Source organism: Salmo salar, chromosome 14, assembly GCF_965601325.2.
Source record: "Salmo salar chromosome 14, fSalSal1, whole genome shotgun sequence".
Taxonomy (NCBI): Eukaryota; Metazoa; Chordata; class Actinopteri; order Salmoniformes; family Salmonidae; genus Salmo; species Salmo salar.
The window spans coordinates 9,861,408-9,876,100 of NC_138304.1; the positions used below are offsets into that span (position 1 = coordinate 9,861,408).

Consider the following 14,693-nt stretch of genomic DNA (forward strand, 5'->3'; position numbering starts at 1 on the left):
ACGAGGCCGATCGTATTTTAAGACCGGAGCTGTTAAATCACACGCTCCCACTTTGAATACAAAAAGAGCTAAACAAAACAACCACAACTGAAGGCTAAATGAACCCTTTATAAAAAAAAAAGCTACAGAATTGTAAATGCTTTGCTAAGTGGGACCAACCACAGTATAAGAGAATGATGAGGAGGCCCCCATGACATAGACAAGGAGATAGAATGTCTGGTGACATAGTCCATTATACATGGTTGGATGCCTAATCACAATGGGAGGCATTGATAACTATCAATTAAAGTGAAACTCCAGTCAAAAACTATCTGTTAGTATTAGTAGTTTCATTCTTTTAAAAATATCGTTTCTGATTGGAGATTCAAGTTGGATGATAACTACATATAAACTGCATTTCGGTTCATTTCCCTGCTTTAATGAAACAAATGGGTCTGGTGAGTTCTTTCCGTAGCAGCTTCGAATTGTTCTTCGCATGAGAACGAAATAGTTTCCCTGTAATTATGACCAAAACTGCTCTCATTTTAGAAGAAAGGAAGAAATGGGAAGTACTGGTGCTGGTTCAGTCTCCTAGGACTGAGTCAGGGCATTCCAGTATGGCAAAAAGAAAATCCTTAATCAAGTACAAACAGTAAAGGAAGAGTTACAGTCATCAATTAAAAAAAATATCATGCATAAAGCCAGACTAACTACAACCATCAATTTACACTGCATAGCAAATTGTGGGTTTCAATTTGAGAAAGGAAAATAAAGTTGTCTGAAAGTGGTCTCTTTAAATTGGCAATGGAATTTGCGCACAGTGAATTTCCGCCATTGACTCGCATATCAGACCTGATCTTTCATGATAGATGGAGAAATAGCTCAAAGCTATGAGTGAAATGTGCTGACATGACGTGAATGGAGTAAAAAAAAAAAAAAAACACTGGGAATGGATTGTGTTACAGTTAAACTCATTCAAATGAGTTGGAATATATCTAATGACTTATGAAAGACATAAACATTGGAATTCACTTTGCTTTTTAAGGAGTATGAAAAAAATTCCTAGTGCCAGTAACTAGGTTTCCATTCAATTGGCGACAGATTTTCTTGCGAATATTTAAAAAAAAATGCGTGAAGACAGTATGCACATTTTCCCACCAGTGATGTGTTTCCAACAAACTGACTTATTGTGGATAAAAAATCATTGCGTGATGACGTAGTACACACAAAATGTTTTTTTTTTTTCACTTACGTTTTCATGTTTCCATAGCATTTTCAACTATACCCATATTTTTGTCACAAAAACTGTTGTGTTAAATAGCAAATGTGCCTACTATGGTCTTGGCACGTGCGCTCTAGCCAACAGCTAGTCTGTGCGGGTAGCCTAGTATACATGATGAGAGTATCATGGATAGCCTAATATTTGTATTTGTCAAACGGCAGTCAAGCATCTATCATGTCACTAGATAGAATAAGAACCTAGATATTTATTGGAAAGGAGCATCAAGATCAAGATCATCATAAGTTATTTCATTTCCTCTGTAGCCTAATAAATGGAATGGTTTCCTGCGTCGTAGTGGGGGACCAAACACATTGCACATGAAGGCGTTTCCACCGCCATTTCTCGCATAATTGATTTTACCGACACAAAAAGATCCCGCCATGTCGAATGAAGAAATGATCTGTCGGCATTTACATTTCTGTGACAAAACATCACAGCGGTCGGGATTTTTTTTGTTAGTGCGATATGACTTTACTCGCATAAAAACTGTGGGTGGAAACATGGTTAATGTAGACTGTACATTACTGTCCAGGCTTTTTCTGGACTAGAACACACTTTCAATGGAGATTCTCCATTGAGCATGCTAGTTCTTGAAATCAACCCAAAGTTCTGTGACGATAAACCATACCTCCTTGAAAATCCTCTCTGTCACTGGATCCATTGTTGTAGTAAGAGGAAAGAGTATGAACCAGACTCATCATCTCCTCCTGTAGCGAATTGACCTTGGGGTCTGGGTGCTCCAGGGCCTTGCCCCCCTCTGTTGCTGTCCCCCCACACAGACACGCCCACTGCTGTTTCAGGAGAACCTGGATCCTCTTCACGTGGAGGGCTGCCACAGGTTGCTCCATGCCACCTGGGGAGGCTTCTTTCTGCGGCATGTGCTCCATGGTTACTGCCAGGCCTGGTTCTCTGTCAAAGCGATGGAGCACCATTTCTGAATTGTGTTGACCAGCTTGGACCTCCATCATGGAAGAGCTAGCTGAAACCCAAATGTGATGATCTCCAAGGCCCTCGATCTGAGTGCCAGAGTTTTGTCTATTTGTTCCGATGGCCACTGCATTGGTCGACAAAGATTCTCCTTCAGTAAACATTTCTCGACTGGACGCACCATGCGCACCTGCTAAAGACCATCTAGAATAATTATCGATCTCGTCATCATCTTGGTCCACTGGGACTCTCTCCGCTCTCACCCAGCCCCCAGTGTTTCTGGTGAGCTGCTTCATCCTCAATTCCTTCCTCCGGCCCTCCTCCTGTTGTTCTCTCAGCAGCAAGGTGGCATTCTGGAGGTCCAAGCTGCTCTCATGAAGCCTTTGCTCCAGCATGGCCACTTTGGCTTGCAGGGATGTCACTGTAAGAAGCTCGTCTAGGTCTGTGCTCGTCCTCCATTCGTGTGTCTGGTTAGAGTCGTCATCGGTGACATCGTTGTTGTGGGTGAAGAGGTTACTTTCTTTCCTGGGTCTTTTGAGGTCAGAGGTCGCATAAGAGGGGTTTTTGGCCCCGTTGACCAGGGTTTGGGATCTGGGTCGGGGATTCAGTCCAAGACGGAACCTCTCCCTCTCCTCCTGCAGGATGCAGATCTGTGCCTTGAGCTCCGGGATGACCCGGACCTCCTCCTCCAGCTCGCCAACGCGCTCCAGGGCTTCGGTGAGGCGGCGGAGGGTTCCAGAAAAGTCCTGGCTTGACCGAAAGTCGGATGAGCAGTCCAGGGAGTAGAAGCTGTCTTCTGTGGACATGTCCCTTCCTCCGAGATGGTCTCTGGAGCTTTGGAGACTGGCTGGGTTTTCAGTTGACTCGGAACCTTTCCTCAGCAGGACGGTGAGAGGCAGGCTGGAGGCCCGCAGGAGATTTGGCCTGATGTGCTCCCCCAAGGGCTGCTCATCAAAGGCTCGGATACTGGCTTCCATCTCAGCCACAGACTTATACCTTCCAGCGGAGGCTGACGACCTGCCATCATAAGCCCAGGAGCCATAGGGGGGGTCGGCTAGGCGAGACCTGGGGGCCAGAGCTCCAGTGGAGCCCCAGGGTGTAGGCCGATAGCCAAGCCCAGAGAGGTTGAGGTGTCTGGGGAGTGTGCTGGGCCTCTGCCCCCTGCTCCGGCGCTGGATGGGGACCCTCTTTATGGTGTGGCCCTTCTCGATGTCGTCAACGTACTTGAGGAAGTCCAGGTCCAGGTGGAAGCCATAGGGTGTCTCCACCGAGTACGGAGGAGGCTTCCCCTTCACCCTATTCTCTGGGGCTTTGGGCCCATTTCCTAAAAGAGTAATAGCAGTGTTTCAATACTTGTTGGCATAGTATTGACACATAATAAGCACTATAGTATGTGGATCATACCATTAACCATGTATTTAGGAATAATCTAACATACAGTTATAGATAACCAACAAGAAAAAAAAGTTGCCAATTTTTGTTGATACATTTCACATGTTTTTAAAGGCTGTTACCATTTTGCTTGTCCATCATTTGCAGGCTTCAGCTGTGAGCATTGTTTGTTGGCACATTATCTGGTTGTTGGTAGTCTGAGTGCCAGTCTGAGTGTGTCTGCTCTCTTGCCAACTTCTACAGGTGTTGTGACTCTGTTCTTGTGGTGTAAATCAGGTGATTACCTGGGAAGAGAGTGAAAACGGGACAAAGGAAGAGGTGAGAAATTGATGATAAAAAAAGTCATTTTTGTACCTTAAGCATGTTAACCACAAATCATTTCTCCATGATTCAAAATAGGGAGATCACATCTAAGATCACATCTGAGTCGGAATAATTAGAACTCTTTAAAGAAAAGAAAGACTTGCAGTTTAAACTGAATTGAAATTATACTGGTGAGAGCAGTATATAAAAAAATAAGGTATCCATGATTAAATAGAAATTATAAACTGAGTAGTTTGGGTCCTGGATGCTGATTGGCTGTAACAGCATTCCAGCCGTGTGTATATCAGACAATGTACCATGGGTATGATACAAAAATACTTCTTTACTGTTCTATTTATGTTGGTAACCGGTTTATAATAGCAATAAGGCATCTTGGGAGTTTGAGTATATGGCCAATATACCGCTTTGCGTCGTGCCTATGAACAGCCCTTAGACGTGGTATATTTAAGCTATGGAAATTACACACAATAATTGCTAATTACAAATGTAGTTATTACATAACCTTATGTACCTTCCAATACATCATTATTGCATTATGGCCCTACAGGTTTTGATACTGGTAGACTTGTGCTTAGGTTCTAGTATTTCCAAATGAAAATTCGCCCTAGGGTTTCGAGTAGACAGCTTATTATGAACTTGTGGCACTAGCCTTCACTTTCATCTCATTCATATATTATTTCTCTTTCTCTCTCACTCACACATCAGAGTGAAACCTCCCGCTTGCATACAACAGCGGTAGACCTGATGTTCTCTTGATTATAGTCCTTCAGTCCAGATACAGATCTCAAAATAACTCCTAGACTGTTGAGACCAGTAGCCATGGAACCCAATACACTCCTACATATAAAAATAAATACAGACAGCCATTGTTCTGACTCATTTCTCTTCTACTCACTCAGGCCTCCCACTTTTCTCCCAGTGCTTTCTCTCAAGTTTTTCTCTCTCTTCTCATTTATTTCTCTCCTCTTACTTTGTCCCCTCTCTTCTCACCTTTCACTATCTTTCCTTATCCTACCTTCTCCCTCCTTATCCTACCTTCTCCCTCCCTATCCAACCTTCTCCCTCCTTATCCAACCTTCTCCCTCCTTATCCAACCTTCTCCCTCCTTATCCAACCTTCTCCCTCCTTATCCAACCTTCTCCCTCCTTATCCTACCTTCTCCCTCCTTATCCAACCTTCTCCCTCCCTATCCAACCTTCTCCCTCCTTATCCTACCTTCTCTCTCCTTATTCTACCTACTCCCTCCTTATCCTACCTTCTCCCCTCTTGCCTCATCTCTCCCCATCTCTTATTTTACTTGTTCTCTTTCCTGACCATCCATATATATATCCCGCTCACGCTTCTTTTACGCTCTTCCCTCCTCCCAAGCTTCCCCTTCCTCCCTCCCCCTCTCTGTCTGTCCTCCCCCTCTCAAACCTTAACCCCCTCCCTCTCTCTGTCGGTCCTCCCCCATCTCCCCCTCTCAAACCCTAACCCCCTCCCCCTCTCTGTCGGTCCTCCCCCATCTCCCCCTCTCAAACCCTAACCCCCTCCCCCTCTCTGTCGGTCCTCCCCCATCTCCCCCTCTCAAACCCTAACCCCCTCCCCCTCTCTGTCTGTCCTCCCCCATCTCCCCCTCTCAAACCCTAACCCCCTCCCCCTCTCTGTCTGTCCTCCCCCATCTCCCCCTCTCAAACCCTAACCCCCTCCCCCTCTCTGTCTGTCCTCCCCCATCTCCCCCTCTCAAACCCTAACCCCCTCCCCCTCTCTGTCTGTCCTCCCCCATCTCCCCCTCTCAAACCCTAACCCCCTCCCCCTCTCTGTCTGTCCTCCCCCATCTCTCCCTCTCAAACCTTAACCCCCTCCCCCTCTCTGTCTGTCCTCCCCCATCTCTCCCTCTCAAACCCTAACCCCCTCCCCCTCTCTGTCTGTCCTCCCCCATCTCTCCCTCTCAAACCCTAACCCCCTCCCTCTCGCTCCTGACCACCAGGCTCAGTGAGTGCTAGACTCTCTGGCCTCTTGGGGGACCACAGTGACAGCCACACACAGCCACAGACCCAAACAATGTCAGCTATGCAGTAAACAGAAGAAAACACTGACTGAACAGCTCCACTGGAAAAGTAGCCCAACACACACACACCCCGATAAGCACAGTAACACACAGTAACACACACACACTGTACACACACTGTACACATGCTCCATACATACAGAACATACTAAGCATAGATTCACAAAGATCACTCACATACATGTGCATACTACAGTACAGTACATATCCTGTATCAATGGTATGTATTGACATTTACAGCTCTTGTTACACACATACAAGCACATGACCTGTGCCATGTAACCCACAACAATTCACACACCACCTGTGACTTGTTCTATTCCCCTAGCTACACACTGCTGGCACCAATTGCCCCGATATAAACAAATGAAAAAATTACAGTACGATGGTCGATAGAGATGCCAGGCATTTTCACAGAGATGAAAGAGGTCAACACCTAACTAAGCTAAGCCTTGCCCGCAGCGCTGATATTTAGTCTGAAGACCTGGGGCCGTGACAGCAGAGGGTACACTGTACATCATAGGACACGTGTATTCATGTTCAAAGTTGACTTTTGACAGAGTACTAATATCTTCAGGAGGGAAAGACAGTGACGTGTTAGGAAGGAAAGAGAGGAAGCCCCTTTGCTTGTGGGAAATGTCAATCAAAACAACCTGTCTTGTGAGTTAGTGAAGTGTTCCCTGCAACACTCTAAAACCTCTGAGATTTTAAACTGTATGTACAGGTAACTACCAAAATACAGGAAACACCAACATAATGTGTCTTAATAGGGCATTGGGCCACCACCAGCTTCAATGCACCTTGGCATAGATTCTACGAGTGAACACTAGAACACTATTGGAGGGTTGCGACACCATTCTTCCAGGAGAAATTCCATAATTTGGTGTTTTGTTGATGGTGCTGGAAAACGCCATCTCAGGCGCTGCTCCAGAATCTTCTATAAGTGTTAAACTGGGTTGAGATGTGGTGACTGAGAGGGCCATGGCATATGGTTTACATTGTTTTCATGTTCATCAAACCATTCAGTGACCACTCGTTCCCTGTGGATGGGGGCATTGTCATTCTGTGGGGGCAAAGTCATGGTAGCCATAATATTGGCCAAACTAACGACCATCCCAGTATTTTTAAACATAACCCTAAGCATGATTGGATGTTAATTGCTTTATTAACTCAGGAACCACACGTGTTGAAGCATTCAATGCGTTCAATATACTTTTTACCCCTCATTTACTTGAGTGTTACCATTATTTTAGCAGTTACATGTAAAACTTTCGCTGTGGTGTAAAGCTATACTGACAAAAATATAAACACAACATGCAACAATTTCAACGATTTTACTGAGTTACAGTTCATATAAGGAAATCAGTCAATTGAAATACATTCATTAGGCCCTAATCTATGGATTTCACATGACTGGGCAGGGGTGCGGGCAGGGCTGGAGCCATGGATGGGCCTGTAAGGCCGGTTGGACGTACTGACAAATTATCTAAAACAACGTTGGAGGAGGCTTATGGTAGAGAAATTAACATTCAATTCTCTGGCAACAGCTCTGGTGGACATTCCTGCTGTCAGCATGCCAATTGCACACTCCCTCAAAACTTGAGACATCTGTGGCTTTGTGTGGTGTGACACAAATGCACATTTTAGAGTGGCCCTTTATTGTCCACAGCACAAGGTGCACCTGTGTAATGATCATGCTGTTTAATCAGCTTCTTGATATGCCACATGGTGGATGGATTATATTGGCAAAGGAGGAATGCTCACTAACAGGGATGTAAACAAATTTGTGCACAGAATTTGAGAGAAATAAGCTTTTTGTGCATATGGATCATTTCTGGGATCTTTAATTTCAGCTCATAAAACATGGGACCAACACTTTATATGTTGCGTTTACATTTTTGCTCAGTATACATACATAACTTTTACTATTGTAACGACCTTAACCCAAAACCTACAGATCTCGTCAAGAGGTTGATGGACCTGGGTTTGAGTCCTGGACAGGGCTACCCCCAAATTTGCTGCATTGGTGTCAGAAGTGGAATGACGCCCATGAGGGACTTGGTAGAGAGAAGCATTGGGACATGCTCTCCCCGAAAGAAGGGGGTGACATAGCGACCTTAAAGGGGAATTTGACTTTGCTCAGCCACGGCATATAGACATTACTATATAAACAACATTATGTTTTTGTCATAAACATCACAATTATCCAAACCACAAGCTAGAACTAGCACATTTTCATTTCACTGGTAGAATCGGGAAGTTTTGACTTCCTGTGTATTTGTCATAGTGAACCACAAAGTCCGGCATTCATAGCGAATGCAGATATTGCCCGCCAAGGTAGATGGGATGTGCCCGTGAATTCGGACTATGAAACTGTGTACTTCGAACGAACAACACATTTTTGGGGACAATGCTTGTTTTTCAGTAAAGTTTGTCATGCCTGTGTGGTGTTCTGTGCCTAGCTGTGCAAATTACAAACAAGTGCAAAAATGAGTTTTCTTTCAATGTTCTATCTTCCAGAGATTTTTATTCACACTGTCAATCAATTTCGCCTATGCTATGGTAGTCACTGCTAGACTGGTCACTATCTTCAGCAGAGTAAACATGTTTGTTTGTTGGTTCTATCTTTGACTGACTTTAGCTAACGTAATCTAGCTAATGTTAGCAAATAAGAGTAGCTTAATCTGGTAGCCATCTATTCAATCAAATCAATCAATGGTATGGTAGTCACTGCTAGACTGGTAACTATCTTCAGCAGAGTAAACATGTTTGTTTGTTCGTTCTATCTTTGACTGACTTTAGCTAACGTAATCTAGCTAATGCTAGCAAATAAGAGTAGCTCAATCTGGTAGCCGTCTATTCAATCAAATCAATCAATCAAATGTATTTATAAAGCCCTTCTACATCAGCAGAGTGCTATCCAGAAACCCAGCCTAAAACCCCAAACAGCAAGCAATGCAGATATTGAAGCACTGTGGCTAGGAAAAACTCCCTAGAAAGACAGGAACCTAGGAAGAAACCTAGAGAGGTACCAGGCTCTGAGGGGTGGCCAGACCTCTTCTGGCTGTGCCGGGCGGAGATTATAAGAGTACATGACCATTTAAGGCCAGTTTATTCTTCAAGATTTTCAAAAGTTCATAGATTACCAGCAGGGTCAAATAATAATCACAGTGGTTGTAGAGGGTGCAACAGGTCAGTACCTCAGGAGTAAATGTCAGTTGGCGTTTCATAGCCGAGAGATGAAAACAGAAAGTCCGGGACAAGGTAACACGTCCGGTGAACAGGTCTCAGGTTCCCTAGCCGCAGGCAGAACAGTTGAAACTGGAGCAGCACGACTAGGTGGACTGGGTCTGGAAAATACTCTGTTACTAAAAATATAATTGTCAATATAGCTAACAATGATGAATGTGTAGAAATAGTCTATGGTGGGTTCACAGCCAGTCTCAGCTGGATAGCAATCTTGCTGCCAATTTAGTGACGCTAGTTAGCTAACAGTAAGCAGACTATTGAAATGTCCATGTTAGCTATTGTAAACTATCCAGTCTAATAGAGGTCAATACAATTAGTGGGGTGGTTAAATAGTGTATTGTTCTGTATTTTGTTGTAGGTGGTACAGAATCTGATTCCACCATCATGTGCTTCCAACCCCTAGCTCTGCACAAGGTGAAGGTCATTTTGGGTACACAAGCATGAGGGAAAGGATACACCTTGTGGTTATGGAGCACAACAACATTATCGGACAGAAACCAGCAAGGGACACCGATAGGTATAATATCAAGATCACAACAGTAATGACACAACCACATCATTCTTCTCTGCAGATTCTAAAAAAAACTATATAAAGACAAAGGGCTACTATTGACAAGACTGATCTGTCATTGGGCTAGTGGAAGTTTACAGAAAATACTTTTGAGATAAGAAAGGGGGGTTTGGTTGTGCAGGGTTGTGATTATATAGACTATATAGACTTTTCAAATCTTCTTTAGCCCCCTCCCCCCCCAGCCCATTCACTTTGTTGACTGATCTTTCCTCTTAAAAGCAGCTCTCAATTTTCTTTCATTGCCTCTAAACAATACGCTTGTTGGTCCCATTCGGTTGACATCAACAAAGGCATGTTGCCCTACGTCCCTTCCACAAAAAGTGTAAAATGCTAACACAACAACCATGTCTTTCTAGGAGACATGCAGTACCAGCAAATATTCTGCAAGAGGACCAAACAGTTGGTGGTTAAGAAGCCCTACACCACTTTCTGCAGAGTCTTATCCAGCTGGTCGTTCATCGCAGACAGGATGAGACCATTCGCCATAAGCACAAAGAGTCTTAGTTTCCCCAGCCCGCCAAATTCTGAAATTTCCATCACCAATTACAACATTTTCCGTCAAGATAGAACTGCTAAAGGGGGCGGAGTTGCAATCTACTGTAGCGATAGCCTGCAGAGTTCTGTCCTACTATCCAGATCTATGCCCACACAGTTCGAGCTACTACTTTTAAAAATCCATCTCTCCAGAGATAAGTCTCTCACTGTTGTCACTTGTTATTGACTCCCCTCTGCTCCCAGCTGTGCCCTGGACACCATATGTGAATTGATTGCCCCCCATCTATCGTCAGAGTTCGTACTGTTAGGTGACCTAAACTGGGATATGCTTAACACCCCAGCCGTCCTACAATCGAAAGTAGATGCCCTCAATCTCACACAAATTATCAAGGAACCTACCAGGTACAACGCCACATCCGTAAACATGGGCACCCTCATGGATATCATCCAGGCCAACTTGCCCTCTGAATACACATCTGCTGTTTTCAAACAGGATCTCAGCGATAACCGCCTCATTGCCTGCGGCCGTTATGGGTCCGCGGTCAAATGCCCACCCCTCATCACTGTCAAACGCTCCCTAAAACACTTCTGCGAGAAGGCCTTTCTAATCAACCTGGCCCGGGTATCCTGGAAGTATATTGACCTCATCCCGTCAGTAGAGGATGCCTGGTTGTTCTTCAAAAGTGTCTTCCTCACCATCTTACATAAGCATGCCCCTTTCAAAAAATGTAGAACTAAGAACAGATATAGCCCTTGGTTCACTCCAGACTTGACTGCCCTTGACCAGCACAAAAACATCCTGTGGCGCACTGCGCTAGCTTCGAATACTCCCCGCGATATGCAACTTTTCAGGGAAGTCAGGAACCAATATACACAGACAGTTAGGAAAGCAAAGGCTAGCTTTTTCAAACAGAAATTTTTATCCTGCAGCACTAATTCCAAAAGGTTTTGGGACACTGTAAAGTCCATGGAGAATAAGAGCTCCTCCTCTCAGCGGCCCACTGCACTGAGGCTAGGAAACACTGTCACCACCGATAAATCCACGATAATCGAGAATTTCAATAATGATTTCTCTATGGCTGGCCGCGCTTTCCACCTGGCTACCCCAACCCCAGCCAACAGCTTTCCACCCCACGCAAAAACTGCCCCCCCCCCTCTCTTCCTAAAATGATCCGCTGCCATTGTCGCAACCCCTATTGCTAGCCTGTTCAACCTCTCTTTCGTATCGTCTGAGATTCCTAAAGATTGGAAAACGGCCACGGTCATCCCCCTCTTCAAAGACGGAGACAATCTAGACCCAAACTGTTGCAGACCTATATCTATCCTGCCCTGCCTTTCTAAATTCTTTGAAAGCCAAGTGAACAAACAGATCACTGACCATCTCGAATCCCACAGTACATTCTCCACTATGCAATCCGGTTTCCGAGCTGGTCATGGGTGCACCTCAGCCACGCTCAAGGTCCTAAACGATATCATACCACCATCGATAAAAAACAGTACTGTGCAGCCGTCTTCATCGACCTGGCCAAGGCTTTCGACTCTGTCAATCACCTCATTCTTATCGGCAGACTCAACAGCCTTGGTTTCTCTAATGACTGCCTCGCCTGGTTCACTAACTACTTCTCTGATAGAGTTCAGTGTGTCAAATCGGAGGGCCTGTTGTCCGAACCTCTGGCAGTCTCTATGGGGTGCCACAGGGTTCAATTCTCATGCCAACTCTTTTCTCTGCATATATCAATGATGTCGCTCTTGCTACGGGTGATTCTTTATCCACCTCTACAACACCATTCTGTATACATCTGGCCCTTCTTTGGACACTGTGTTAACAAACCTCCAAACGATCTTCAATGCCATACAACACTCCTTCCGTGGCCTCCAACTGCTCTTAAATGCTAGTAAAACTAAATGCATGTTCTTTAACCGATCGCTGCCCGCACCCACCCGCCCGCCTAGCATCACTACTCTGGACGGTTCTGACTTAGAATATGTGGACAACTATAAATACCTAGGTGTCTGGCTAGACTGTAAACTCCCAGACTCATATTAAGCATCTCCAATCCAAAATGAAATCTAGAATTGGCTTCTTAATTCACGACAAAGCCTCCTTCACTTATGCTGCCAAACATACCCTCGTAAAACTGACTATCCTGCCAATCCTTGACTTCGGCGATGTAATTTACAAACTAGCCTCCAACACTACTCAGCAAATATGACGCAGTCTATCACAGTGTAAGTCGCTCTTGATAAGAGTGTCTGCTAAATGACGTAAATGTAAAATCTATTTTGTCACCAAAGCCCCATATACTACCCACCCCTGCAACCTGTATGCTCTCGTTGGCTGGTCCTCGCTACATATCCGTCGCCAAACCCACTGGCTCCAGGTCATCTATAAGTCTTTGCTAGATGAACCTCCTCCTTATGTCAGCTCACTGGTCACCATAGCAACACCCACCCGTAGCAAGTTCTCTGCTGCCAATGACTGGAACGAGTTGCAAAAATCACTGAAGCTGGAGACTTATATCTCCCTCACTAACTTCAAGCATAGGCTGTCAGAGCAGCTTACCGATTGCTGCAGCTGTACACAGCCCGTCTGTAAATAGCCCATCCAACCAACTACCCACCTGTTTTTTTTATGCTCTTTTGCACACCAGTATTTCTACTTGCACATCCTCATCTGCACATCTATCACTCCAGTGTTAATTGCTAAATTGTAATTACTTCGCCACTATGGCCTATTTATTGCCTTACCTCCTTACTTCATTTGCACACACTGTATACAGATTTTCTATTCCGTTATTAACTGTACGTTTGTTTATCCCATGTGTAACTCTGTATTGTTGTTTTTGTCACACTGCTTTGCTTTATCTTGGCCAGGTCGCAGTTGTAAATGAGAACTTGTTCTCAACTGGCCTAACTGGTTAAATAAAGGTGAAATAAAAAATATATTAAAAAATACTGAACACCGTTGCCAGTGTACCAAAGCCGGACAAAGGACTATGGCTGTGTTTACACAGGCAGCCCAATTCTGATTTTTTTCACTAATTGGTCTTGGCCAATCAGATCAGTTCTGAAAAAGATCTGATGTGATTAAGACCCCTTAGTGGGAAAAATATCAGATTTGGGCTGCCTGTGTAAACGCAGCTAGTATCGCTCAGCATAATACCATGTAGAACACCTCCAGGTTTTCGCTCCAACCCCAGTTGTAATTAACCAGGTTCAGTTTGTCAACCAGCTAATTATTAGAATCAAGTATGCTAGATTAGGATTGGAGTGAAACCCTCCAAGAACAGGTTTGGAGAGCCCTGATGTAGAACCACCATAAAATAAATATGGATATTTTCTATCAATCTTCAAAATGTGTCTGCCTTCATGGATTCACAAAATGTATTCATATAAGCTGTAAAGGACTCTGTTGCATCAAACAGATGCATTCAGATATCCAAAGAATGTTTATTTGTCAAAATCTAAAATACAGGGGAGTGTACACTTTTTAACACTAACTCAAAAGAACTGGGTATTCAACAAGAATGTTATATGGTAAAAGTAATATACCAAATAAATTGTATGAACAGTGAGGTACTGTTCAGTGTGTCCGAGTGCGTCTCAGGTGTAGAGACACACAAGTGCAGAGAAATGTAGCTACAGATTGTTACACAAGATAATGTGATTTACTCAAAGATTTTTGTCGACATCTTGTCTATTTCAAGTCTTCTTTCATTGATCAAGACAAGTGGGTGTCCATCCCAAAGTGTTGCATGTCTTGATGACACAGACCTGTCTCGATAAATGAGAGAGAAGACTTGAAATAGACAAGATGGCAGCGTGGCACATTTTCTAAATACAACAGTAATTTGTTGTATTATTGTTTCTCCTCACTGTTTGCTAGTAAACTTATCTAGCTAGCTTGATATTCAATACATGTTATTTACATCTGTTTGGATTTTTTTAAATTTTACCTTTATTTAACTAGGCAAGTCAGATAAGAACAAATTCTTATTTACAATGTCGGCCTACCCCGGCAAACCTGACAATGCAGGGCCAATTGTGCGCCGCTCTATAGGAATCCCAATCACGGCCGGATGTGATACACTCTGGTAACGTTTGCTGGTTAACCTAGGTTTAGTTGGCTGGTTGTAATGTTGTAGCTTTCTGTTTAGTAGCCATATTTACAACTAAAAAGAGAAGAGGTTTTACAGTCAAGATACAAAATATCTCCAATTGTAAATCTCTTCTATTTTCAGTCATAGATATAGCTACCGGTAGTTGTTTAGCTAGCTACATAGCTAAGTTAGCAAACAGAAAAATAATTTGATTTCTCCCCACTGTAACACAGTAGTATGTCAGCCAGCAATACAGTATGGGTTTCAGTAGATAAACTACATTTTGCTAGCTAGCTAGGTGGCTTGCAGGAAAAATAACTTAGC

The 14,693-nt window shown here is 43.9% G+C and overlaps 1 protein-coding gene across 1 annotated transcript in view; it reads right to left on the minus strand.

Annotated features, from left to right (window-relative positions):
* LOC106568717 (KN motif and ankyrin repeat domain-containing protein 4) overlaps nucleotides 1–14,693 on the minus strand; it is a 31,537-nt gene that overhangs the window by 13,048 nt on the left and 3,796 nt on the right. The window contains exons 2-3 of the mRNA XM_014139296.3: nucleotides 3,703–3,864; nucleotides 1,890–3,512 (exon numbers count right to left, since the gene is read on the minus strand). Of these exons, the coding sequence (XP_013994771.3) occupies nucleotides 1,890–3,512; nucleotides 3,703–3,721 (1,642 nt within the window). The 5' untranslated portion in view covers nucleotides 3,722–3,864. The remainder of the gene's footprint in view (nucleotides 1–1,889; nucleotides 3,513–3,702; nucleotides 3,865–14,693) is intronic.